Source organism: Gymnoscopelus microlampas (genome assembly GCF_963454915.1).
Source record: "Gymnoscopelus microlampas genome assembly, chromosome: 22".
In the NCBI taxonomy this organism is placed as follows: Eukaryota; Metazoa; Chordata; class Actinopteri; order Myctophiformes; family Myctophidae; genus Gymnoscopelus; species Gymnoscopelus microlampas.
The window spans coordinates 6204436-6231392 of NC_139959.1; the positions used below are offsets into that span (position 1 = coordinate 6204436).

The following is a 26957-nucleotide window of genomic DNA, read 5'->3' on the forward strand; positions in this document are numbered from 1 at the left end:
ATCGTGAAAATGTGTGCAAATCTTTGAATATACATATTTTTAAAGCGAACATTTTAAACTCAAATCTTTGCTTCTGGGGGTCCCTGGAACAAATATTTTGATGGGGGTCCACGGCCAAATACATATCATTTTGGGGGTCCTTGACATGAAAAAGATTGAGCACCACTGATATAGAAACATACGTTTTTCAGAAAACTGTTGAGATTTAGGAGACATGTAGAATCTGCTTCAGTAGAATCTGCTTCTCAATGGGTTAATATAGACTTGGTCATACTGTACTACAGTGTCACGCAAAAGTAGCATAAATAGCTCACAAGCTCACAACGCTAGAGTAGGCCTACGGATGGCCTCGCCCCCACCTATTCATTTCAATGGAGTTGCTCACCCAGTGCATGAAGCCACGGATGTACACTACTTCCTGAATTGACATCAACGTTGGTGTCAATAGAGCAGGCACAATATGGTTTCACACGATAGAAGCATGCGCAGTAGCGTTTTAAATGTGGAAGTCAGTCTTGCAATACCAGATTTGAACACCAGGACACGGCAGCTTCAATAATCCTCCACCGTCCTGGGGGCTTGGGAGCTTCTGGATCGGCAATTTTTGCTATTTTCTTTTTTTTCATGTGAAAGTGTTTAAGTCTGTAGGTTTTATATTGAACCAATGAAAAGCTATTAACAAAAGTTTGTGACTAATTAAAAGCAAGGTTTCCACCGGACAGTGACGATAAGAAGATTAAGTGGCTGAGATGGCTTTAATTTGCATGTCTATGTTTGAGTGGACATTGTATTAAGTATTTAATTAAGGTTGAATGGGACTTCAACCTTAATTCACCACTATCTCCTCGCAGGGTTTTTTCAGGAGGTTTTCAGGTCAGGATACCAATGTTATCCAATCAGGAGAGAGAACCACAAGATAAGTTATAAGCTTCAATTTGATAGCTATAACATTTTTGCATGCTCATGCTAATGTCTTGTTTCGTTTTTTCAACACTTCCAATTTCAATTGTTTATCCTGTATGATATCTCTCTCCTGATAAAATTGGTATCCCAACCTGAAAATGTATTGTCGGTTTACTGTATTGTTGGAGCTGGGAGTCCCCTATTACTGAACAAACAATCAATAGCAATTATTACTATCAGAATATAGAGATATTTAACACTTATTTTAAGAACAACAACACAAATCTAATTTCACAACCTTTTAACCACTTAAATACTCTACACTCAGTAAACTGGTGCTAATCTTGCCGACTAAAATATTTTTTTTGACTACCTTTCGACTACCACTGATGAAAACTAAGCTGATCTATCTAGATCAGCTATTTTCGGCACACAGCTAAGTATAAAACTGATATTACGACGCCATCAAGGCCGGCCAAAATAACATTTAGTCGACTAATCAACTGTAGATTTAGTTGACTATAACTAGGCTAAAATAAAAACATTTCAGATGACTAAAATATGACAAAAACTAAACATAATTTTATTCAAAGGACTAAAACTAAATCAAAATATCCTCTTTTCTCCCTCTCTGCCTCTCTGTCTCTCTCTCTGTCTCTCTCTCTCTCTCTGTGTCTGTCTCTCTCCCTTTTTTCCCCTTCTACACCAAATCTATTTGTCTAAAATAGCCGATCTACAAGGAGCTTGTATGTGAGCTTGTAGATTGTCTATTTTAGCCTGTTCCCCCAGAATTGGGATGCTACGTTTTAAGAGGTTAATTTAACTTTGAGAATGAACAAATGGACCTGTAAGGGCTGTGGCCATAGAGAACACCTTTTGAGCTGGCAGCGCCTTTCTGCCATACTTTTATATGGTAGAGACGTGCTCAAGCTAGAAACAGTTCAACTTTTGGAGAGGAGCGCCGGTCATTTGATCCTCCTGATTGTATGTGACAACCCGAACATTTACGACCCGACATTGAATCTTTACCACAACCCTGAGAAGTTCCTGTTTACCTTGTTTCAGCTATGCTATTTGTGCTAATAACGCAGATGACAGGATGTTTTAGCAGTGCAACTCAATGGTTGTTCGAACAGTGCAGGCATCACGCTGTGTGTGAGCACTCTGGACATGATATCCAAAGCGCTCCTCAGCTCAAAAGGCGTAGTCTGGTTCCAATTTGCCATTGCAAAAAACAAATTGCCCTCGGCAGTGTGATATTGTCTGGCCACGCGAGGCTACAAAAGGCGTTCTCTGTGGACATGGCCCCTAAGGGTGCCTTTGGTTCCATTTGTAAAGAGTTAACACTGATTGGACCTGTGAACGGGTCGATGGTGTTCCCCAGCACTGGGTCCATCATGTCCTCTATTGGCCCCACCAAAAGATCTAAGGTGGTCCAGAAGGTGGTGTTGACTCGGTTTTTGACTCTGATCGGGAGGGGCAGTACCACAGTCACTTTCGTCGAACACGGCCCCTCTAGTATCCTCTTCTCCTCTTCCTCCTTCTTCTTCTGCTCGGCGTCCTTCTTCTTCTGCTCGGCCTCCTCTTTCTTCTTAGCAGCTGCCTCATCTTTCTTGCGCTGATCCTCCTCCGCTTGCCTTTTCCTCTCCTCTATTACTTCGGCATACCTGTCTTTGCGAAGCCGTGGCGCTGGAACACAATGGGAACATGAGAAGCGACACTTCAGTCTCCATCGATGGTGGGTAAGTACAGCCATTAGTTACATTTACAATTTAGGATCCAGAGAGACTTACAATGTGCAAGGTAATCACATGCAGAGAGACAGTGTAGTGCCTCAAGAAACTAAGATCCCAGGTAAACCAAGAACCTAGCATCAGCCAATAGCTGCGCTGGACACAGACGCACACATACACATGCACATGCACACGCACACACACACACACACGCACACACACACACGCACACACACACAAACAAACAAACGTGTGATCTCCTGGCAGAGGTAGGAAATGTGTGCTCGTAACATGGGCCACATATCTTTGACGCAAGAAAAACTCCTGAATTGAAAGTGCGTGCATGCGTGGTAACGTGCGTGTGTGGGTGGGTGGGTGTGTACTTACTAACAGGAGGGCTGATCTCTGGAGAGGAGGCATACTGGTCAATGACCTTCTCCAAGTACATTTCTGTGCGCTCTCTCATGCGTTTGATGATTTCTCTGAGCTGCTCATCAGAGTACTTGTTGACCACTATGGGCCGCGGGGGTGGGGGGGCCCCCTCTTCCCTAGAACACCACAACATGTCTTGATTACAATTAACCTCACACTCACATATACCAGTGGTTCTCAAACTCATACTTTACTTCATGTCAAGTATTTGGCCATGGACCCCTATCTGAAAATTCTATTTTCAAACGTGTATAGGGGTTCAATTTATTTTGGTGTTGTATTAACTAATTTAGCTGGGGAACCCCTGCAACCTCATCAAAGACCCCTGGGGATCTCTGGACCCCAGTTTAAGAACCACTGACATAAGCCACTTCAACACATAGACTGGATCCGGGACGCAAACCAGGGACCTTCTGTTTCCTAAGCAGCCTCTCCAGCCATTCAGCTATGGCTGTCCATCTATGTGTCAACAGTACAACTGGTATCACAAATTATATCACCTGCAGTAGTAGAAATCCAGTTGTTAAAAAAACAAGCCCTACAGTATGTACTTTGTCATATGACCAATAGCGAAAATAGGTGATCTACAAGCTCATAGCTCTTGTGATCTTGTAGATCGCTTTTGCAATGTTTCAATGAAATACAAAATATATTATGAAATTGTCAAATTGTGATAATATATAACATAAACAGCTAACATAAATATCAAACATTGCTTTCTTTTTTGTGTCATGAACTGGCGAACTGGTCCATTTTGATTAGCTCAGTGGATGTGACTGTGTAGGTCTGATTGTGTATTTATCTTCACTTGTTTGATTGCTATTTATCTTCACTTGTTTGATTGCTCTGTCTTGAGCAGCCTCGCTGATCCTCTTATATACAAAGCTGAAAAGCTTTTAAGCTACTTTGAGCTTCTCCAATCTAATCTGCACGTTGGAGCACTATTAGCTCTCGCACTCACACTTAGCACTTGAATTTTGGTGTTGTTTTTTTATATGTTGATGAATTGAATACATAGGACCCCAATGGAAACAAGACCCCAAGGACTTTTTTGGTGTTATCCTTCTAGACCAAGTGTTTGACTGTACTTGTGCTGTTTTGCATTTTTGTCTAACAAAATATTAAATCAATCAATCAACATAGAAACCTACCATGCTGACCCCAGGGGTCCTTTAGGGCAGTGGTTCCCAAACACTGGGTCGGGACCCATTTTTATGGGTCGCGGACCTGTTTTGATGGGTCACGAGTAAATATCCCTTTGTTTTTTAGTTTCCTATATTTAGTTTCTAATCATTGTTATTTCAAAAGATTTTCAAAAAATTCCAAAGAAAGTTCAAACTTTTTCATGAATTAAAAACAAATTCAGACATTACGTTAAGAAATTAAGTTAAATTAGAAGATTTAAGTTCCATAAATTACAAAAACTAACTATTAAGGAGTAGGCCTAGTGAAAATAGCAGATCTACAAGCTCACAACATGTCGCATTGCGATGTGTTGTGAGCTTGTAGATAGTCTATTTTCACTTGTTTGGGAGACATCAAATTTCTCTTTTATGTCTCGAGCTAAAAGGTTTGGGAACCACTGCTTTAGGGGATTCCAGGCAGTCCCCAGCAAACTGAGTTAATATGATCTTGTAGATCAGCTTTTTTTATCATGACAAATTGTGAAAACATTTTTGATAATTTTGAACAATTCTAAAAACACAAATCGTCTCTTATGGGGGTCCCTGGTACAAAATCTTTTCAAATGGGGTCGCGGGCCAAATACATCAAGTTGGGGGTACCTGACAGTAAAATGTTTAAGAACCACTGATCCATCTAGTATAATATGAAGGGGTGCCGATGAATCCAAACATGCACATTTTGGTGTAATGTGTTGACTGTACTGCATTAACCACTTTAAGTGAAGACCCTATTTTGGTCATGAATAAAAACAATTCCGGTAAATTTATGGTGCCTACGTCCTTTTGGCGTGATTTAAAATAGTATTTAATAATGTTTAATGAAGCTGTCAAATTCACATTTATGTGGAATGGTTATTGGGAAAAATATACCAGTTTATTGTTTACTGTTTATTAAGGATCCTCATTAGTCTACACACAGTAGTGGAGACTATTCTTACAGAGATTATGAAAAATATGTTTTGTTTAATTGAAAAAAGTGACCTAGTCTAGCTTTATGTCATGTGGTTAATTATACATTTCCTGAAAACCTGTCAAATTAAAAGACTTAAGGCCCTATTTGCACCCGGCACAAAGTGGCACAGAAGTGCAGCACAATTGTCATTGCTAGTTTCCAACCATCGCAGATACCATGTTCACGTCCAGCAACCTAATTGTGTAATTGCCTCCGCCAGGCTGAAGGCTAGGCATAGACTATGTCTTGCAGCCTGTCTGTCCGTCCGTCCGCTAATCTGTATTGTAGAGATTATGTTAATGAATATAACTAGCACATCTGCAGTGGTTGGAGGTGGTCTCCCTACTCTCCCTACTCTTCCATTGAGACATTTAGACCCTGGAGGGTAGGACATACTGGTTGACAAGTAGCCCTATACCTAAAACTCATAAACCCAATTTATGCTGTAGTCAAGTGTGGATTCCCTATTGGCTAAATGTTTGGTCTACTGCACTGGAGACCCAGGTCGTAAGGTGAAACATTATGTTCTTACCCTTCTGCTCCAGGTTGGTCAGGGTTAGTCTGGGCTGGGGCTGGTTCGGGGGCAGGAGCTGGTGCTGGTGCTGGTGCCGGGGCAGGAGCTGCTGCTGGTTCTGGGGCAGGTGCTGGAGGTGCTGCTGGTTCTGGTTCCATAATAAATAAATAAACAAATGAATAATAATAATTAGCTAGCTGTACATTTTAAGCCAGGGGTGGGCAACAATGTCTTTACGATTGACCGGTCGATCTTGATGGGCTCCACTCATATTGTTCGCTGTCCAGTCACACTCAGGCTTGATGATTTGTATATAAAGCCCAACAAATCATATCAGGGGAACGGTACAGTGTGAATCAGAAGAGAAAGGGCCCTGGCAGCATCAGAATCAAAAATTATTGTTAAAGTTGTAAAGAGTTAAAGTTATAAAGAAGTGGGTGAAATTATGTTTTTCATGCAAACTCCATTATTTGCAGTTTTCAGGAGATGGTTAGTGGGCTGGCTTCCTTGGTGTTGGTGCTGTTCGTCTCCTCAGGTGGTGCTGACCCCGGCTGGTATTAGTGTGGGTGGAACTGGTCTCAAACTGGTTGTAAAAAGCATTCAACTTGTCGGGGAGAAAGCATGTGGCTTCTCTGCACATGCATCTGGTTTTCTCCTGGTGCTAATGTCTTCCATTTTGATATTTTACTCCTTCTCGGCCGTTCTCTGGAGGCCGGCGCGGTTGTATGGAGCAGTGATCTGAATTTCCAAAAGGTGAGCGGGGGAGGGCCTTAAAATCAGCCCAGAAGGGCAAGTTACGGTCGAGAGTCCTTTCACATGTGATGCGTTGATAGTATTTTGGGAATACTTGTCATACTTGTTTACTATAACTAATATTCTTAAAGAAACCCATTAAATCTCATGCCAACCTCTCCTCTACTCTGAGCCATGCGAGACTGGCATGCAATCTCTCAGTACTCTGCCTCACACCCAATGGACAAGCCTTGCAGCTTTATTCTGAGCTATTTGAAACGTAGCCTTAATGGAACACCACACCATTAAGGCAATTGGCCAATTTCATACATATCATTTACAGCTTCTGTTGTGTTATCTGTATATTTTGTGTAAATTATAATACATGATAATTTATGTGTTTATACTGTTGTGTGCACGAAAATAGATATACAGTCCAAAATCACAACATGGCGTGACACCGTCGTACGATGAAGACTAAATCAGGCTTGAAGCATTAACCAGAGACAAAGTCCTCGTATGTGTAACTAAATAGTCTACCTGTCAATCAAAAACAGTAGTGATTGTGATGAATGCTAGCTTACCCTGTGGTTTGTCCTCAGTCTTGGCTTCATTCTCCTTCGGTTTTTCCTCCTGTACAACAAAACACGATCTGTCCTCAAACTCCAATGATGAAGACCAGAAGCCTAATACCTCCCTTTTGGATGAGCGGTAGATGTTTGATTCAAATCGAGGTGGTTACCTTAGCGTGCTTTGGAAATCCAAGCCAATCCAAAGAAGAAATAATGTAATAGAACTGGCACAGGATTTAGTACTGTAGATGGTTTCAATGTCTGAACAAATCTACATATCATTTCATGGCTTGATACTTTTGCATTGTGTATTCATGATTTCAGCTCATCAGGTCTGAGCATAACTGGCACATGCATATAATAGGACAGTTTGTGATGTACTGACAATGACTCTATTGGCATACTGAGGCATCAAAGTTGTTGAAAATATGAAAATAGCAGTTCTACAAGCTCTCAATTCATCATGATTCGTGGTGGATTGTGAGCTTTTAAATAGGCTATTTTTGATGCATGCATGACCCCTTCATGCGATGAAAGAGCCTAACAGAAAAGTTTTTTTTCCCCTGCGAAAACAATAGGCTACATTGTCAGCTTTTTCTCCAAAGCCCAAATTTGACTTATACACGATACGACCACCCATTGTACTACTGTATGGAGTATAAATGTGGTGTGTGGGTGATGGAGCAGCAGTAGCGAGTGATGTCACCTCACCTTTGCGGGAGCTGGGGCAGGGGCTGGTGCTGGTGGTGGTGGTGTGGGAGGACCCGATGACCCTGGAGGCTGTGGCCCTTTAAGGAGGCCCTTGAACCTGCTGAACATGTTGAGACGTACAGTAGGCCTATATCTACATAAAGGTGAGCATAGAGCTAAAGAACATACCCTACCAATTCATCAGTAGGTCTGCAGATTGAGGCTGTGGTCTGTCTCTGTATCTCTGTCTCTCTCTGTGTGTGTGTGCCTCTCTCTCTCTCTCTCTCTCTCTCTCTCTGTCTCTCTGTGTGTGTCTGTCTGTCTCTCTCTCTCTGGTTGTCAAAGCGACATGTGGGCTCTTGATGCTATTAGTGCTTTTAGAATCACTAATACCTGTTCTCTGACCACTCGCAGTGCAGCTCCTGGTTTATCTAAGCCCATCGCCACCTATCATATAGCCAAGAACCAATAGGATTATACAGTGTGTAAAAAGTACTCACATTTCTTATTTAAGTAAAAGTATCAATACTGCAATGTAGAAATACTCTGTTACAAGTAAAAGTTGGGAATTGTAAAAAGTGCAAAGGTATTGGTATCAAAATGTACTTAAAGTACCAAAAGTAGAAAGTACTCATTAAGCAGAATGTCCCATTTCACAAGTTTTCAAATGTATAAAAATCTTTTGAAAATAGTAGATCTACGTGAGCTTGTAGATCGGCTATTTTCAAATGGCCATAATTAATATAGGGCTGAAGTGGCTAATGTATGTTTGTAATAATAATCAAAATCTACAATAAGTTACTTGTAACTAAAGTTTTCAAATAATTCTAGTGGAGTAAAAGTGTAATATTTGCCTCTGTGATGTAGTGGTAAAAGTACTGAAAATTGGAAATATTGCAGTAAAGTAAAAATACCTCAGAATTGTACTTAAGTACAGTACTTGAGTAAATCTACTTAGTTACTTCACACCACTGGGATTATAGCACCACTAAAGCAGAGTTCAGACAGAGCAGACTGGGGGACGCACAACACATGTAATGAGGTCTGTTAAGACTTACCAATTGAGCTGAAAGTGCTGGATGTTATCCTTTTGTGATGACAAAATGACAAATAATTAATATTCCAGAAATAGCTACAAACACAAAATGCATAGGCTATACATAATATTGTATGTACCTTTCAGGTGGCTTAAAATGAACTTTGCTGAATTATGTGCCAGAATGCAGTGGTGTAAAGTAACTAAGTACATGTACTCAAGTACTGTAATTAAGTACAATTTTGAGGTATGTTTTACTTTCTTCAGTATTTATAATTTTATAACAGCCACTAAGTTAGAATAGGCCTACTATTTCCAGTTTGCCAGTTTACACATTTTGCCAGCAGAGGGCACTCAAAGTGTAGTTTTAGTGATGCATGTAAGAATGACTGTAAGCCATTGAGGTGCAGTAGGGGCATCAACTCAGGAACTATATTCTTGTCAAAAAGGGGCATTAATGTTCTGGGCGTTAGAAATAAGAGAACGAACATGGACTTCTGTGTCCCGATGTACTGTACCTACCTCGATAAAGCAAGGGTGAGATGTATTAAAACGGAATAAAATGTATCACTTCAGCTTCCAAAGCTACACAGAATGCTTCACTGTCTGATAGGATGGACATGTGTCATCAATATAACTAGACACAAATTAAATTGAAATTAATAATTTAAAACAGGTTTTTAAAATATGTATTCTTCAATGTTTCACAATTTTGCCCAGAACCAATGGATCCAGCACAATGTAGAAGTGTTGTTCATGTTCACACAGAGTAAAGGTACAAAAGGATCGGCGTACAGTAGCAAACATAAAAGTAGGCCTACTCATTATGCAGAATTGTCTTAGATCAAGAAAGACGTGTCGCTAAAACACGTACCCCTCCCCCCAGTTTGCCCTGAAATGTCACTAGTAAAGCTCGACTTAGCCCGTATTTCTCCGAACATCTACAAATGCAAAATATAAGGTGCTTACCCGCTTGCCCTAAATGTTAAATAGGTGTCCTGAGTATTTGTGCAATGTATTAGTCCATATTTTTCAATAAAGAAGTGTTTTAATCCCGTCTGTGGCCGAACGTCAACACCCACCCCCGTTTACTTCCTGTTTACATTGAGTGGAATTCCGGATTTCACCGCATGCGCCCGGCACTACCGCCAACAGAATCGGCCACAAAGGGGATTAAAACAGTTCTTTATTAAAAAATGTGGACTAATACATTGCACAAATACTCCGGGCACCTAGTTAACATTTGGGGCAATCGTGTAAGCACCTTCTATTTTGCATTTGTACATGTTCAGAGAAATACGGGCTTTACTGGTGATACACCAGTGCAAACTGGGTGGGTATCGCTAAGACACCCAGATACTAAAGTAAAAGTCAGACTCGATTAAATAAGGAATGGTCCATCATCTAACAAACATATTATTGGATTGTGATAATATGCATCCATGTGTTCATCACTTTAATATGCAAAGGTGGGGCTGGTTTGTATTACTTTATATGCTGCAGTGCTAATAATACATCATAATATTTACCATATGCAGTGGAGTAAAAAGTTCAATATTTGCCTCGGAGGTGTGTGGAGTAGAAGTATAACGCCTATTGTAAAAAGAAGAAGAAGAGGCCTACCATACTTGAGTAAATAGTTACTTTCCACCACTGTCAACAACAGTGCATTCACAAATCCACTTTGACACTGTGGAACCACCTCTCATCAAAGCTAGTACGTTGTGACATTGTAAACACAGCTGAAGGTCATGATATTAATGTGAGTGTGTTTGACTTGGGGGTGTGTGTCAGCATGAAATTAAGTGTAGGCCTACAGCAGCTGTTCATGCTGGCACACAACAACAACAAATTAAACACACCCTACCCATGCACTATTAATGTTACTACCTTTGCCTGTGTCAATATTTCTGCTATGAAAAGGGTTTAAAACGGCCAGACTGTAAAGATGTAAATACAATGAAATAAAATACAATAAAAACCTGAAACATAATGGCATGATAGAAAATGATACCATTTTAAAGGATTCACTAGACCAGTGGTTCTCAAACTTATCCTGCCCTGACCCCCCAAAATAATCATATTTGAACTGGGGACCCCCCATTTTGTTTGACTCTGTTCCACAGAGAAATATTGTGAAAATAGCAGATCTATAGCTTGTGAACTTGTAGGCTATTTTCACATTTGTTGCCTCTTTCTTATATTATTTGACAATATGGCCAATGTTTTATAGTAGACTACAGTTTGTTGATTACTTTTGATGCAGTTTTTCTTTTTTCAATGTCATGTATTAAAAAGGTCTTAAAAGTTCTTAAATTGTCACTTCACTGTCATCTGGGGACATGTGGGGGTGCCGACCCACAGGTTGAACCACTGTCAGTGTCTGCACTAGACCAGTGTGCCGAGGCACAATGTGAGGTTCAGCCAGGTGGTGGTGTCTTGGGATTTTCTGTTAAACCACACATTATTATCGCAATATACAATTAATAGCCTACAAAAGGGTATCATGCATTATTTATTTAGACTTTAATTTGTCTAACCGTTGTCTATGTTATCACATCGACTCGGTCAATAATGCTTTCGGTTGCCATCTGTTGGTAAAACAAGATATCGTTCCTTCTCAGTTCCCCTGCAACTGGGTTCTAGCTGTGGTGGAAAAAGTACTCAAATGTTTTTCTTAAGTGAAAGCATCAATAGTCAATAATACTAAACTTGCATCAATACTGCTATACTATAATGTAGAAATACTCTGTTACAAGTAAAAGTCTGGAATTCAAAATTTACTTGAGTAAAAGTACAAAATAATTGGTATCAACATTTAGTTAAAGTACCAGAAGTAGAAAGTAGGCTACTCATTATGCAGAATGTCCCATTTCACAAGTTTTCAAATGTATAAATTGTATTAAAAGTGGTTAATGTAGCTTAGGTTAATTGTTTTGTAATAATAATAGAAATCTATAAAGTCGACTATAACTAGTAACTGAAGTTTTCAAATCATTGTAGTGGAGTAAAAGTACAATATTTACCTCTGAGATGTATAGTGGCGAAGTAAAAGTGCTGAAAAACTGGAAATACTCCAGTAAAGTAAAAAAAAAAAAAAAACTCGAAATTGTACTTAAGTACAGTAGGCTACTTCGGTAACTTACTACAGTACTTCATTACTTTACACCACTGGTGAAAGATATGCCATATTGACAAGATGACAGCTGATGGCATGAAACAGGTATGGAGTTGTAGCCTATGCTATTGAATATGTTGCCTAGGATGTTGATTTATTGAATTCATGAAATTCAAACTCCTATACTTTGTGAGCAGCATTTTCTTCATTTCTTTCTCACAGCTTTATTTCTTTATTTTTGTTTTATTATTAATACAATTATTCTATTTTACTGATGGAGACTATGAAAATGCAGACTATATGCCTATACAATAGCCTATATCACATCCACATTGTAGGCTATGAGTGTAGCCTATATATGTTCCAAATTGTCAGCATATTATCCTATGCTGCGACTATTGCTCATTTATATTTTACATCCAGAATGATTGTTATTTTCTATAGGCTAATTTAGTTGCATTCGAGTCTGGTCTGTCTGTCACCCGGGCACGATCTGACTGGAAGAACAGGTGGGTTTGAATAGCCTACAACATTGGTTCTCAAAGTGGGGTCCGGGGACCCCCAGGGGTCGTTGAGGGAGTTCCAGGGGGTCCCCAGCTAAATGATAGATAGGCACCAAATGGACCCTTGTGGGTCTTTAACGCTAGCCTGGCGTAGCTCGACTATATTGAGAGTGTACAAATGGAACCAAATGGACCCTAACAGGTCCATTTGGTTCCATTTGTACACTCTCAGAGTTAAATTGACATATATTTTACAATATAAATTGCGGTCCAAGTGATAGAAATGCCATTAAATGGGGGTCTGTAGCCCTAATGCATGTCAAAGTGGGGGTCCTTGAAATTAAAATGGTTGAGAATCACTGCTAGATCCGTAAAAGATCTTCTCTTATGGGGGTCCCTGGCATATCTTTTGAAATGGGGGTCCGCGGGCTAATAAGTGTCAATTTGGGGGTCCTTGACATGAAAAAGTTTGAGAACCACTGGCCTACAACATTGAAGTCACTGAAGGTGGCTGATCTTTCCATAGCCACCATCTTTTCTGTGGCCATATTATGACAGTTGACACTCCTCCTAACCGTTTGGTTCTGCCTTCCTTCCTCCTGACATGCAACGTGTGCACATGCATCTCCATGACGGAGACTCCATCCAAAGCAAAGCAGTGATACATTTTACTAAAGTCATGGCCCATGCTGAATTACAGGACATATTCAGAAAGTTGCCGAGCAGACAACAGCACAACATAAAATGAATTGCAAATAGTAAAAAGTTTTTGCCAGAGCGCCATGATATAGGCTAGGCAGGCTATAGCCTTGATACACGATTATGACTGATGATCGTCTTGATCGATTGATAGTAGGCTACAGGCAGCATACCTTAGGTTTTAAACCTTTCCATAGACATTATTCGGGTGAAAACATATATCAATAATTAAACAAATAGAAGATAACTTTATTCAGATGAAAACAAGTGAGCAAGAATGTTGACAATAAACAATACATAAACAATAAATTACAACAATAAAACAATAATACATCCTATTAGGCCTACCCTACCGCTATTCTGGGGTCAGTTCTTACATTATTTACTTCAAATGTGATCTGATGAAAATAATCAAGTGAGTAGCCTTTAAGTAAATAGATACATATACCTAAATAAATAAATACAACTCTACGAGAAATTGTCTTGTTTTGAGAATACAAATATATACCTATTATGTCTGTATATTACATTTAGGCTGTTCAACCATACCGCCCTATAAGAAAGAACACGTCCAAACGCACGACCGACTCGACCTGGAAGACATATCCGATCAAATTACACAACATAGTTTTAATCCAGTCCATATTAAGCACGATATCCATCCAAGCGCCTCCTTCGGTGGATCTGTTTGTTTGTCTGTTTGTTTGTTTGTTTGTTTGTTTAATAATAGTCCCCAAAAATATCCGTCGCTCCTTATGTGTGACTTGATGGGACAGCCTGCCTGGCAGCCTCGACCCGACCGCACCGACGACTGCGAACCGATGATCATAAGCTAGCTCTGCCTGCTAGAAGAACTCTAAACTAGTGTCTGCTGCTGGAAACATTGCGTGTGATCCCTCCCCCCGCGATCTGCTCAGAAATATGTGACACACACACACACACACACACACACACACACACACACACACACACACACACACACACACACACTGTGTGTGTGTGTGTGTGTGTGTGTGTGTGTGTGTGTGTGTGTGTGTGTGTGTGTGTGTGTGTGTGTGTGTGTGTGTGTGTGTGGCGGGGGTTGGGCCATCATCATCATCATAGTAAAGCCGGGCGGATGTGTGTGTGAGAGGATCGCGTGTGAGCACTGATGTGTGTGCGCTGGCGGCGTGTTTGCGAGGCTGCCGGAGAGTTTGCGTGCGAAGAGCTCGACATGTCATTCACAGGAATCCAGCCACCTGAAACGCGAGGAAGTGAAGGCGACTTTATAAAGCATCACAGAAACACATCTGCCCCAAAGCATTGCAATGAAAACAAGCACTTTACATTTACAGCAAGATAGAGAATGACTCTCTCTTTATTTGCCTGGAATTATTATTAATTTGACTCAGTTGAACGGAGACATACGTTAATATTATTTCCCTGCATTTGGGCTGAATGACACCTAACACAAAAACTATTTTGGAATATTCTTAGAGCCTTTTGGTAAGTGCTTTTATGTTGTCAAAAGTTGCTGTTTTGTCTGTTTTTGACTATTTTTATTGTGCATTTATTTTATTTGTAGTTTTATTGTTTTAATTTATTTCCCTGCACTTGGGCTGAATGACAAAACAAAACTAGTTTTGGAATATTCTTAGATCCTTAGTGCTTTTATTTTCACAAAAGTTTTAGTTTTGTCCGTTCTTGACTATTTTTATTGTGCATTTATCAGGTAGCCTATACTGTAGGCTACTTTATGTATTACATTCTAATTAATGCCTAATTGCTTTTAATAACACGTTTTACATTTTACTTCTCCAGCCTTAATAGATGGTTTTATGCAAATGTTTTTATTTTGTTCTGTAGCACTTTGAGGTTTGTTTCAAATGTAAAGTGCAATACATTTATTTTGTATTTGGGTTAAATTATGTTTTACTATTATTAAATGCATGTGTTTAGTATTTTTTGTTTATGTGAATAATTCCAAACTGAGTTTATTATTGTTCTCTCTACTCTCTTCCACGTGATGATGGGGCATGAAGTTGATGTCTCTCCCTCTCATCTGCAGCACTGCACCTGTTACCTGCAACCAGGAGACCATCATCAGCATCAGCATGATTCCCCCTGGGGACTGCATGTATGCGGGCAGAAAGAGGAGGAAGCCCGTCCAAAAACAGTTAAGCGGCATTTTCTATATCAATGCTTAATCCATTTTTGGTACAATCTTATATGGCATGCATTTGCTTGCTGATGGTGCTATCAGTTGCTGTGGGGTACAGGCCGTGGTGGAAAGTAACTAAACATTTACTCAAGTACTGTACTTGTTCGAGGTATTTTTTTTACTTTTAGTATGTCCAATTTTCAGTACTTTTACTTCTACTCCACTACACCTCAGAGGCAAATATTATACTTTTACTCCACTACAATTATTTGACAACTTTAGTTACTAGTTACTTTGTAGATTTTGATTATTATTACAAAACATGCATTAACCACTTCAGCCCTATGTACTGTACATTTTGGCCATTTGAAAATACCCGATCTACAAGCTCATAATGCGTTGCTTTGCGACGCATTGTGAGCTTGTAGATCTGAACGGGACATTCTACAGAATGAGTACTTTCTACTTTTGGTACTTTAAGTACATTTTGATACCAATACTTTTGTACTTTTATTTACATTTTGAATTCCGGACTTTTACTTGTAGACCTAACAGACTATTTTTACGTTGCAGTATTGATACTTTTACTTAAGTAAAGAAAAATTTGTACTTTTTCCACCACTGGATACAAAGATCCATCAGCAACTTCAGCTTGCATGTCAGCCGGTCATAATTTAAGGGTTGAACTGCTGGTTATGCAGTTAAGAATAATTCTGTATGTGTTAAAGCCATGGCATTCACCCAAGGTTAGAGTGTTGACATTATGCTTTATTCAAATAATTTGAACTATTCTCAGCATGTGATGTACAGTAGCAGGGAAACTTTTGGGACAACTTTGCCAGCTGCTGTCCAAATTGTAGGTTATGTAAGAGGGGTTGTACAAGGGTTGTATTCATGTTTGTTTCATGTTTGCTTACAATCGGGAATTGTTTACTACGCGTCCCGATATGTGTGTCAAATTGTATTCCAGTGTACTTCTATTAATGATTTACTTCAAATGTGATCTGATGAAAATAATTAAGTTAGTAGCCGCCTAAGTAAATAAATAAATAGACCTAAATAAATAAATACAATTCTTAGAGTTGATGGAATTCAAGTTGAATGGAATTCATATAATTTAAGTGTAGAACCAAATAATTTTCAAATCAGCATTACTGGATCATTACTGTTTTTTTTTTTTATCTATATTTATTTAATCCTTCACTTATTTGTGATTCATAATATGTATCCGCAAAGTTGACTTCTCTGTGAGAAATGAAAATAAATAAATACAATAAATACAATTGCGCACACAGACACTCTCATATGCACAACTTTGTTAATTTTCACATGAAACAGGACTATCGATCGGGTCATCAAACAATTCAAAGGCAGTGGTTATTGGCTGGCGCTCAAAGTCTGTCTTTTTGAATAAAGACGTTCAGTATCCAGGATATCAGGTCATGTATACTTGGATATACAGGGATAGAACATTACACTTCATTATTGCTTTGATATGTGAAATAGCCTCAATATGGAGGTCTTGAGGGCAGGGTCTGTGACAGAACAGTTCCTCTCGGAATTCCACATTCAGCGCTTTGTAAGACAAGGGACTTGAACCTAAGCCTTCCTGTTTAAAGTATTTGGTTGGAGGAGAGATACAGTACATCTACAATTTGTTTTGTGAGAATGAGTTTCAAGTCTAGGGATTTGTCATTGTAGAAGTGATTGATCAGAGTTCTTACGGGGTTGGGAGCTCTTCCTACATCCGGGTATAGCAATAGCTGCCACAGACTATTTATTTGTCCCCCAAGCACACACCAAGACGATTTAAAAACAAAAACAAAACAAATCATCATTACATCTGGTGGTCAAATACAATTACAGCATCAACATGCGTTGACCACTTTTAGCCAACTAATGTTAAGAGTGTGACCTAGCTAATAAGGGTAACTGCTCATATAGGTACAAAAAGCGAAGGGTTGGTTTGACATGCGAGTGAGTGAGTGAGTGAGTGAGTGAGTGTCAATAAGTATGGAAAAAAAGAAAATTAGGAGCAGTGGAGTGCGTCATCTGTTATGGAAAGTCATCTTTTACATTTATTTTTAGATCATTTTCAACTTTGTCAAAGTGATGACTTATCCTACTCCTGTATTTTACTGTTTTGTTTAAATATATATGTTTTACACTTTCTTCTTCTTCTCGGGTGCTGTTTGCTTTTATTCTATTGCTAAAGCCCTTTTTTAGACAATTCATTTATGTTATTATCAGGGAAGTCACAGCCAACTGGTCGAGACCATTAGCCTTTTGACTCGATGACAGTGAAGGTGTACAAAAGTTATTTGTGTGTTGCCGGGGCTGATGGGACATTGTACACACATATTTAGTATTCACCTAACCGCAATTGGCCAATGGCATAGAACCACATCTGCATGATCCCGTATTGTAAAACATGGTAAAACTATGGGAACCATACCTGCTCTATCCCACTTGATGAGCTTTGAAATCTTGCTAAATATAGTTTACATGAGTTAACCACTTGAACCCTACTGTAGAGAGAGAGAGAGAGAGAGAGAGAGAAAGGGCAGCATCACAAACAACCAGGACCATCATCATAATGATCTGATCAAGTGCATATTATCTCTTATGTTGCCCTTTCCAAATCAACATCAAATGAAGGGTGTGATACTAACATCCTCATGAAGTCCTCTTGGTGTGAGAGGATCCAATGTATATATATTCTATATTTCTCTCATCAGGAGCAGAGTGTCAATGTCACCTTTTCTACGAGGGCATTTTTAAACATTACTGCATTCCACTTCCTCATCCTTTCCTCAGGAAAGCGTCTGCTAACAGTGAGAAGACCAACCCGTCCAAACGGCACCGGGACCGCCTCAACGCCGAGCTGGACCGACTGGCCAGCCTGCTGCCCTTCACGCCGGATGTCATCGCCAAGCTGGACAAGCTGTCTGTCCTCCGCCTCGCTGTCTCGTACCTCCGTGTCAAGAGCTTCTTCACAGGTAAGGACTTCCCATAAAGACTTGTCAGTTGCAAGGAGGAGAAACGTTGTGGGTTCTGTGTGTGTTTGTATGTCTGAGTTGAGTACACAGGTAAACACATACTGTATACTGTACAGTATATTATCTCTAGCATCACCATTTGAGCGAGGTGGCGATTATACACTCTTGTCTGTATTTGAAACGTTGTGTACTGGAGCCATCTCCAATCTGGTCACACGCCAAGCCATCAGAATCCAATGTTTGACCAAACAGCAGAAATACAGTTTGTCAATATGAGTCAGAAGGTAATTTTGACTTCTGCAGGAAATGTCTCACCACAAACGCAGATTGTGTGGAACTGTGCATTCTCAGTGTGGCTGATTGAGAGTAAACTGAAACCAGTAGTTAACCGTTGATGTTAATCTATATAACCTTAAACCTCCCCTTAAACCAAAAGAACTGTGCCTACAACCTTAAGCACTTGAGCAGTGTGTGTAATTTACACACACTGCTCAAGTGCTTTACACAGTTTAAACATAACCATAATAATACAGTGTCTAACCTTAACAAATAGAACAGTCTAACCTCAATCAAAAGAACAGTGACTAAACCTAACCAAAAGAACAGTCACAAAACCTAACCAAAATAACAGTGACAAAACCTAACCAAAAGAACAGTGACAAAACCTAACCAAAAGAACAGTGACAAAACCTAACCAAAAGAACAGTGACAAAACCTAACCAAAAGAACAGTGTCTAAACTTAAGCAAAAGATCAGTGTCTAAACTTAACCAAAAGATCAGTGTCTAAACTTAACCAAAAGAATGGTGTATAACCTTAAACCAAAAGAACAGTCTAACCTGGACCAAAAAACGGTGAAGTCACATTTCAAAATGTGATGGCTTGAGCATGAGTTATTGAGATGTTCTGAGATGTTGCTCACTCTGATGGAGGCTGACATGGCTGACAGGCTGATGGTTACTGTAGCTGACAACAAGAAAAGGTCAGGATAAAAACATATTTATTGATTTGGCCATGCATAATATAGTATAATAAGTATAATTTCATAATGGAAACTTTGTTTTGTTGGATGCAAGATGTACACTTTGAAGAATGCGTCTGTAATGCAGGCATTATTCATTTGAGATGTTTCACGTAATTGATCTGAACAATTATAGTTTGGTTTCTCCACAAGCTCTTTTTCCCTCATCTTTGTTCCACATTCATTCAGAACCGACCACTTCTGCGGACCTCATTAAGTGTCTGCACACGCTGGGTAACACTACATATGAAACCCATGTATATAATGCAATATAAACATAGTTATCATGCATTATTATCTGCTTTTAACACTGTATAAGTATTTTTTATAAGCACTCATAAATACTCATAATATTTTATAATATTAATCATACCCGTATAAGTTCAATTATTATAACACTTCGTAATAGGTGGTCACCCACAGTCTTTTTTTTAAGGATCAGAATGTCTTGTAGGCAATTGTCACAGTTGTGATACATAATACACTTATTAGTAATTATACAATGTTTTATTATATGTTATGATTATTGTTGTGCGTACTTATGAGTTCTTATAACTACAAGTATACAGTGTTATAAGCAGATGATAATGCATTACAAGTATATATATTTATGATGCAATGTAGTCATGGGCTTTATAGGAAATGTTACCTTTTTTACCGTTCCCATCCGTCTGTCTGTCTTTCACACACTCTCTCCATCCGTTCGTGTATCCACTGCTCTCTTCTTGTTTTGATTCTCAATCAATTGAGGTACAATAAATATTAATGACCCTCTTCAGAAAGCATGTTGCTGCCAGCAGCCTCATTGCCGCCATGTCAAAACACAGTCTATGGCATGGCTGGATATGAAAGGGATGAAAGAGATGAGCCAGACGTTTTTTTTAAGCCCAATGAGGAACACTTAACCCTCCCTAAAAACAAAAAAAACAAAGAGCAGATCTGCAAGCTCACAGCGTGCCACATCGTGCCACTTTGTGAGCTTTTAGATCGGTTATCTTCCCTCAACACCGTCATACGACGAAGTACAGTATATAGGGCTTAAGTACAGTATACTGCTCAAAGAAATGTAGGGAGCACTTTGATCCCTTAATTATTAAGCGGGGCAAGCGGGGGCAACTTTTATCGGTCCAACTGTAATCTGTGCTGACAGTGACCAGCTGAGCTGTCTTTTGATGCCACACTAATATGATTAGAATGGAGCATGTATGCACACACTGTCTTGTGCTCCTCCACAAATTGTGCCCAACTTGGTTGTCGCCAAGTTGCCATGCTCTCATGCCCTACTTGTCAAATACGCCAGCTTGGTCACTTGGTTGCCCGCGAGCACTCGCTCGGTGTGGGTACCCACTCAGCGCGGGCACGAGAACTTGCTCAGTACGGGCACAAGCTCAGTGCGGGCATTGGCACAAGCTCCGTGCCGACATGGGCACTCGCCCAGTGTCAGCATGGGCCCTTGCTCCGGCTTGGGCACTCACTCGGCACGAGCACTCGCTCAGTGCAGGCAGTTGCTCAGTGCGGGCACGGGCACTCGCTCAGTGCAGGCAGTTGCTCAGTGCGGGCACGGGCACTTGCTCAGCTCGGGCAATCGCTCAGTGCGGGCATGGCACTCGCTCAGGTGTCACCTCGCTCAGCCGGTGCTGCTCACAGTGGTCACACCTGCTTCTGCAGACTCAGCGCAGTTGTATACGGTACCCATAGTGGAATGGAAACGAATGGATCTGTAAGTCCATCTGGTTCCATTTCTTCACTCTCTCAGAGGTAAATGAAGACTGAGCATTTTACTGCCTAGTGAGTCCCACTAGTTGTAGTTACTGGTCCCTTCTTCATTCCTTCATATGATTCTCTTTCTTTATTGGTCCTCTCCCTACTGTTATACCCTTCATATCACTGTGCGTATACCCTTCATAGTCAACAGGGCTTGTCATCAGAACCAAATGGCGAGCACCTGAACTTGAACACCTTTAATATGAACAAGATGGGAAGTGCACCCAAACGATTTTGAGTGTTGATTTACCTCTCGAGAGTGTAAAGTGGATCCTTAATGATCCATTGTTAGACTCTCTTAGAAATAATGTAGCAGTCAGGATTTTGTGACACATTAAGTTTAATATGTCTATCCTGCATTCCAGTGATTCTCAAACGTTTTAATTTCAAGGAGCGGTACGATACTATGCATTAGGCCACGGACCCACATTTAATACAATGTTTTATCTCTGGGCCGACAATCTACAGTGTACAATCCAAAGTGTTCATTTAACTCCAATTTAATTAAATTGTTAAATTGTGATGTTATCAAAGATATCAGTCTGCATTTCCCAAAAGGAAATGTGTGTATTTTATTCACTTTGATCCCCATTCCCCACTGAAGAATAGAACAACTAATATCTACAGTATGTCTGTCTCGTCTGGCCACACTGGCCACTATCTCTATATTGACTGACTCTTATATTTGTGTGAGAAGATGTAGCAGACATGATTTGACAGCACTTGACACCTTCTCTACCCTTGTGCTTCATGGATTATGAATCCTCCCCTTGGTGACAAGTCCATCCTATCTATTCTTCCCATCTACACCCAATCACCTTGGCTTCCTTCTTATCCCTCTTGTCAGCACTTTAAAGTGTAGCCTCGACAAACATCTCTTTAACACTAATATGTCCAAATTGTCCTGGTTTTCGCCACAATGAAAATAATAATAGTTGTTTTCAGTGGTTGCATTTTTATCAAGTTCTGTTCCTGTGTGTGGATGTACATGCACATGCACAAACGTGCACATAGATTTAGGGTCATATAGACATAGGGTCCCGCTTTGGAGGGCTGAAAATTTGGTTTGCCTATTGTAACATCCCAATTGCTCATTTAACTCTGAGAGTACAAATCGGCGCTTTCGGGTCAGAGTTAAAATAGCACACAGGATATTATAGTCTACGTCAAGAAATAGGAAGTGAATGGCCACAGAGCCCACAGTCGCAGCTTACTGGACCTACACACGCACACGCACACGCACGCACACGCACGCACGCACGCACGCACGCACGCACGCACGCACGCACGCACGCACGCACGCACGCACGCACGCACGCACGCACACACACACGCACACACACACACACACACACACACACACACACACACACACACACACACACACACACAGCAGACAGAGCTGTGTTGTAACCGATCCTAATGTCACACTACAGAATGACTACACATCATTATTCAATCTTCAACTAATTTGGATTATTAAATGTAAACATCCTATTTTCTTTCTTTATTTCTTTCTTTCAGACCTACTAGTATATATCTACATAGGTGCAGTATGTTCAGATACTAAAATCCAATCTAAAAGCTCACAATGTGACGCATTGTGAGCTAGTAGATCGGCTATTTATTTTGCAAATTTTGTGCCTGGTCTATCACACACAGGAAGGGGCCTGCTACATGTATCATCTGCGGTTTGCCTGTTTTTTTGTACTTTGAGGGCTTAAGTATATTAGTGCTTTAAGCACTAGGTTGTCGTTAGTTTGTATTAGTTTGTATTTGTATTAGTATTAGTGTTTTAAGCAGTAGGCTTAAAGCAGTTAAGCAGGCTAGCCCAATCAATTGCCTTGTTAAGTGTCTGGTAAGGCCCATCACGTCTCAAGGACGATAAAGGCAGTTCTGGCAGTGTTTTCTCTAGTGTGCTTTCAACCTCTGGAGAGACCTGAACTACTGAACTCATCTGGTGTAGTCTAAGTATAGAATTTTCTTATTTAGGTTGCTAGTAGTTGCACTTTGAGTGCTTAAGTATATTAGTGCTTTAATCAGTAGGCTGTTGTTAGCTTGTATTAGTTTGCATTTGTATTAGTATTAGTGTTTTAAGCAGTAGGCTTAAAGCAGTTAAGCAGTTAAGCAGGCTAGCCCAATCAATTGCCTTGTTAAGTACAAGAACTATTATGGGTGGAAATAGCAAGGCCGCAGGCTGAAAACCCACCTCTTCAGGAAACACTACCCTGACCCCTTCCACTTAGCCGTGCCTACTTGTTGTCAATTATTTGTACGAGCTCTTGTTTTATTGGATCTTGTTTACTTTGATACACTTATTGGTTTTAGCTCTTGCTCATTTGATTTTCCTATTTGTCTCATCTGTTTAAGAAAGTAGGTAGCTTGATATATTGCACTTTTACCTTACCGCTAAGTATACTCTTAGTTGCTTGTTTTAGAAGAGAATGCACTTAAGACTTACGGTGATTTGTAGTTTTCTTGCTTACCTATGTTGAATGCACTTATTGTCGCTTTGGATAAAAGCGCCTGCTAAATGACCGTATTGTAATGTAATGTAAAGTAAAAGCTCAGGGGGCCAACACAGCGGCACTGAGGGCCAGAAGTGAATTGCTGAGGGGGCCCTGCTAGACACAAATGTAACAGCCAAGTAAGTGTGTGTGTGTGTGTGTGTGTGTGTGTGTGTGTGTGTGTGTGTGTGTGTGTGTGTGTGTGTGTGTGTGTGTGTGTGTGTGTGTGTGTGTGTGTGTGTGTGTGTGTGTGTGTGTGTGTGTGTGTGTGTGTGTGTGTGTGTGTGTGTGTGTGTGTGTGGCCTGTCAGTATTCATGCAGAGGGAGCAGTGTTGGTGCAACGCTATTGTTTGAAGTTGTCTTCTGTCATTACAATCACTGCTCCATTACAGAGAGAGAAGGGGGGTTGGGTAGAGAATAGAAGAGGAAAATATTATACAAATCTAGAATCTTCTAGATCTTTATAATATTTTTAGAAAATAGGGACCACTTTTTTTTTTTAGAAAAGTGGTTCAATTAAAACTCAATATTTGACTGTGTCCTTGTACCAATGGTTAACAATTGATGTTAGTTCACTACCTGAGATGCGCTTTACTTGACACTCTTAAATGTTATGTTCCCACACCCCAAAAACAAAGAGACTTTATAATTACTCATGTAAACATGCAGTACAGCCTGCGGACGAGTGGTCAAAGCCACATGACGAAAGCTAATTAGAGAGGCCGTTAAGAATTGGGGCTTTGGGATATTTCTGCTCATGGACATTCAAACATTTATGCATGAAAAATGTGAATTAGAGGTCTATTGTTGCCTCTCTAAAGTTAGCAAAAAGAAGTGCATTGGTACCGGACCGACCCTGATTGATACTTCGTATGATCTAATTTCTGCATATGTTACATGCAGAAATTAGATCAGCTACAAGCTCCCAATGTGACGCAACACTCCACGTTGTGAACGCAACACTCCACGTTGTGAAATACAGTATTTTTGGCGAATGTTCGGCCCCAGAATAGGGACACTCGGGTTCATGTGGCTAATTTGTCTTTTGTACTGTTGACCTCAATCCAAGAAACCTGGTCTCCACTGACACCAGTATCCTGGCACAAAGCTCATATGGTTTCTGGAAAAGCCAATGTGACCAATTTAAAATGGCGGCTCATGAAAGACTCATTGGTGTCAGTAATGTGATCTATTGATGACTAAATCGACTGCAGGGCTCCTTGACAGTGACGGATGTCCTCTGGAGCTCCTCTGCTCTGTGGTGCAACCTGAAGGGTATGCGGTGCATCCCGCGCATTGGGGCGTAGGGTCATTGTGTTTCTTTTCAGCTACGATGGGTAAACCCAAAACTTTCCATTAGCTGAAACTTTCCAGAATTCATGAAGTTCTGTGATGTTTTTAGTTGTTGTTGTTGTTTATGTTTGTCCATCATGTTTCCATTATAACCAGAACCACCCTTCATAAAAAGAGCTGATTTAAAAAAGTGAAAATAGCCGATCTACAAGCTCACAATGTGTCACGATGATGCGTTGTGTGCTTGTAGATCGGCTAGGTTAGTAAATACTCCTGAGCAGGGCCCAAATCAGGTGTGTCAGTGATCATTCAGGTTCTGAGAACCTTATCCGAAACCAAGCCATAGCACATGAAAACAAATCCAGAACCTGTGAAATATCTTTCACAGCATGACACGGTTCACTTTTAGTTATTGTAGTGGCAATAAATGACACACACACTTGGCATTAGGGGATTGTGGCATTGTCACTGCACCAGCAATCTGGGCACCTGTTCAGTGTAAAAAACAAACCAAAAAAACAAACATGAATTTGTCTTGAGAGATTACTGCACCAGTGACTCGTACTTGTTGGGTTATTTTTATTTCAGTTAACTAAAATGTTTTTTTTTTGTTTAGTTTTTCAAGTTTGTTGTATTTTTTGTTTTGTAACCCTGGTCAGCATCAAAATATAACGCAAATGTTTGCTCTCCGTGTCAGGTATCTGTACGGCAAAGGTATCTGCCCAACTGGTAACCAACTTAATATGACGAGTTATCATTAATTCATGCTCCTTTTTATGACAGTGCAACGCATTGGGAGCTTTTAGATCTGTTATTTTCAGCACTTGACACTGTCGTGGGACAAAGCATAAACCAGGCCTGTGGCATGAGAACAGCCTTTATGGTTGCTCAGCACTTTGGCAGATGCATTACAATTTAAGTGCCAGTACATAGTGTTTGTTGGAGAACCACCGCAGGTTTTTTTTAATCTTTTATTGGTTGGCTGTTCAGTTTGAACTCTGGCTGAACCTTGGCTCTGAGTGAACCTGACAACATAGAGGCAGATGGAGTGAGATAGAGCTGTGATTCTCAACCTGTGGGTCGGGGCCCACTGTATGGGCCGTGAGGATATTGCAAGTGGCCCCACAAATAATTGGCAAAGCACTTGATAACACAACATTCATATAAAATAAATTATATATATATATATATATATATATATATATATATATATATATATATATATATATATATATATATATATATATATATATATATATATATATATATATATATATATACACACAACTAAAGATCAGCCCCCCACCCCCGGCGCCCACAGGCGTTGTCCCCGAGCCTTCAGAAATGAGAACATGAAGCCTTTAAGTTTAAAGGACCATGCCACTGTCATAACATGTCAATGTCTATTCGCAGTTTCAGCCATTTGTACATGCATGAATGGGCTTGTTAAACATTGCTGTAAGACTGCTGTGGGCTAGAGGCCCATATGTGTTCAATTTAGGTTTTGGTGAGACTATTCTCATGCCGGAGCCCTGAACAGTATTTGTGCCACATTTGGTGTGGATTGGAGCATCAGTGCGCCTGGGGACTATTCTCATGGAGACCCCTGAACAGTGTTTATGCCAAGTTTTGGTGCAGATTGGAGAAACAAAGCACGTGTGTGACCCCTTGGTGCCCCTGGGGTTCACAACCTCACACGTGGCCTCTGGTGTGACAATAATTGTCATGGCAGACCGCTGAAATGTGCTTGTGCCCAGTTTGGTGTAGATTGAAGCAACGGTGCGCCTACAGCCTCATGTAGGCGCCCCTGGTGTGATTGTAATGGCACAGGCCCTGAACAGTGTTTGTGCCAAGTTAGTTGTGAATCGGATCGGTGGTGTGCCTCAGTGCCTGTGGGGCCACGTGGCCCCTGGCGTGACTATTCACCTGGCAGACCCCTGAACAGGGTTGCCAGACCTGCTTATTATAATTTCCCTGCAAGGTTTTATTTGAAAATAGCCGATCTACAAGCTTGCAACGCGTCGCATCGCAACGCGTCGCATCACGCGTTGTGAGCTTGTAGATCGGCTATTTTCAAATAACTGATGTATATGTTAAAGTGCTCATGTGGCCCATAGTCGCTTCTTTTGGGCTGGTTTTCCTAGACCTGGTTGCTTGTTTCTCTCA

The 26957-nt window shown here is 40.3% G+C and overlaps 2 protein-coding genes across 3 annotated transcripts in view; one reads left to right on the forward strand and one right to left on the reverse strand.

The window, feature by feature from the left end:
- LOC311039094 (cyclic nucleotide-gated channel beta-3-like) overlaps positions 1-7841 on the reverse strand; it is a gene marked incomplete at both ends in the record, with an annotated part of 32434 nt that extends 24593 nt beyond the window's left edge. The window contains 5 exons of the mRNA XM_084048735.1: positions 2260-2592; positions 3024-3184; positions 5737-5866; positions 7035-7083; positions 7734-7841. Coding sequence (XP_083904861.1) covers positions 2260-2592; positions 3024-3184; positions 5737-5866; positions 7035-7083; positions 7734-7841 — 781 coding nt within the window. The remainder of the gene's footprint in view (positions 1-2259; positions 2593-3023; positions 3185-5736; positions 5867-7034; positions 7084-7733) is intronic.
- A 6419-nt stretch (positions 7842-14260) lies between these two features.
- LOC311039300 (uncharacterized protein) overlaps positions 14261-26957 on the forward strand; it is a 44125-nt gene continuing 31428 nt past the window's right edge. The window contains exons 1-3 of one of the 2 annotated variants that reach the window (XM_084049075.1): positions 14261-14553; positions 15090-15223; positions 18026-18207. In XM_084049075.1, coding sequence (XP_083905201.1) covers positions 15093-15223; positions 18026-18207 — 313 coding nt within the window. In that variant the 5' untranslated portion in view covers positions 14261-14553; positions 15090-15092. The remainder of the gene's footprint in view (positions 14554-15089; positions 15224-18025; positions 18208-26957) is intronic. The other variant, XM_084049076.1, reaches the window with a different exon arrangement.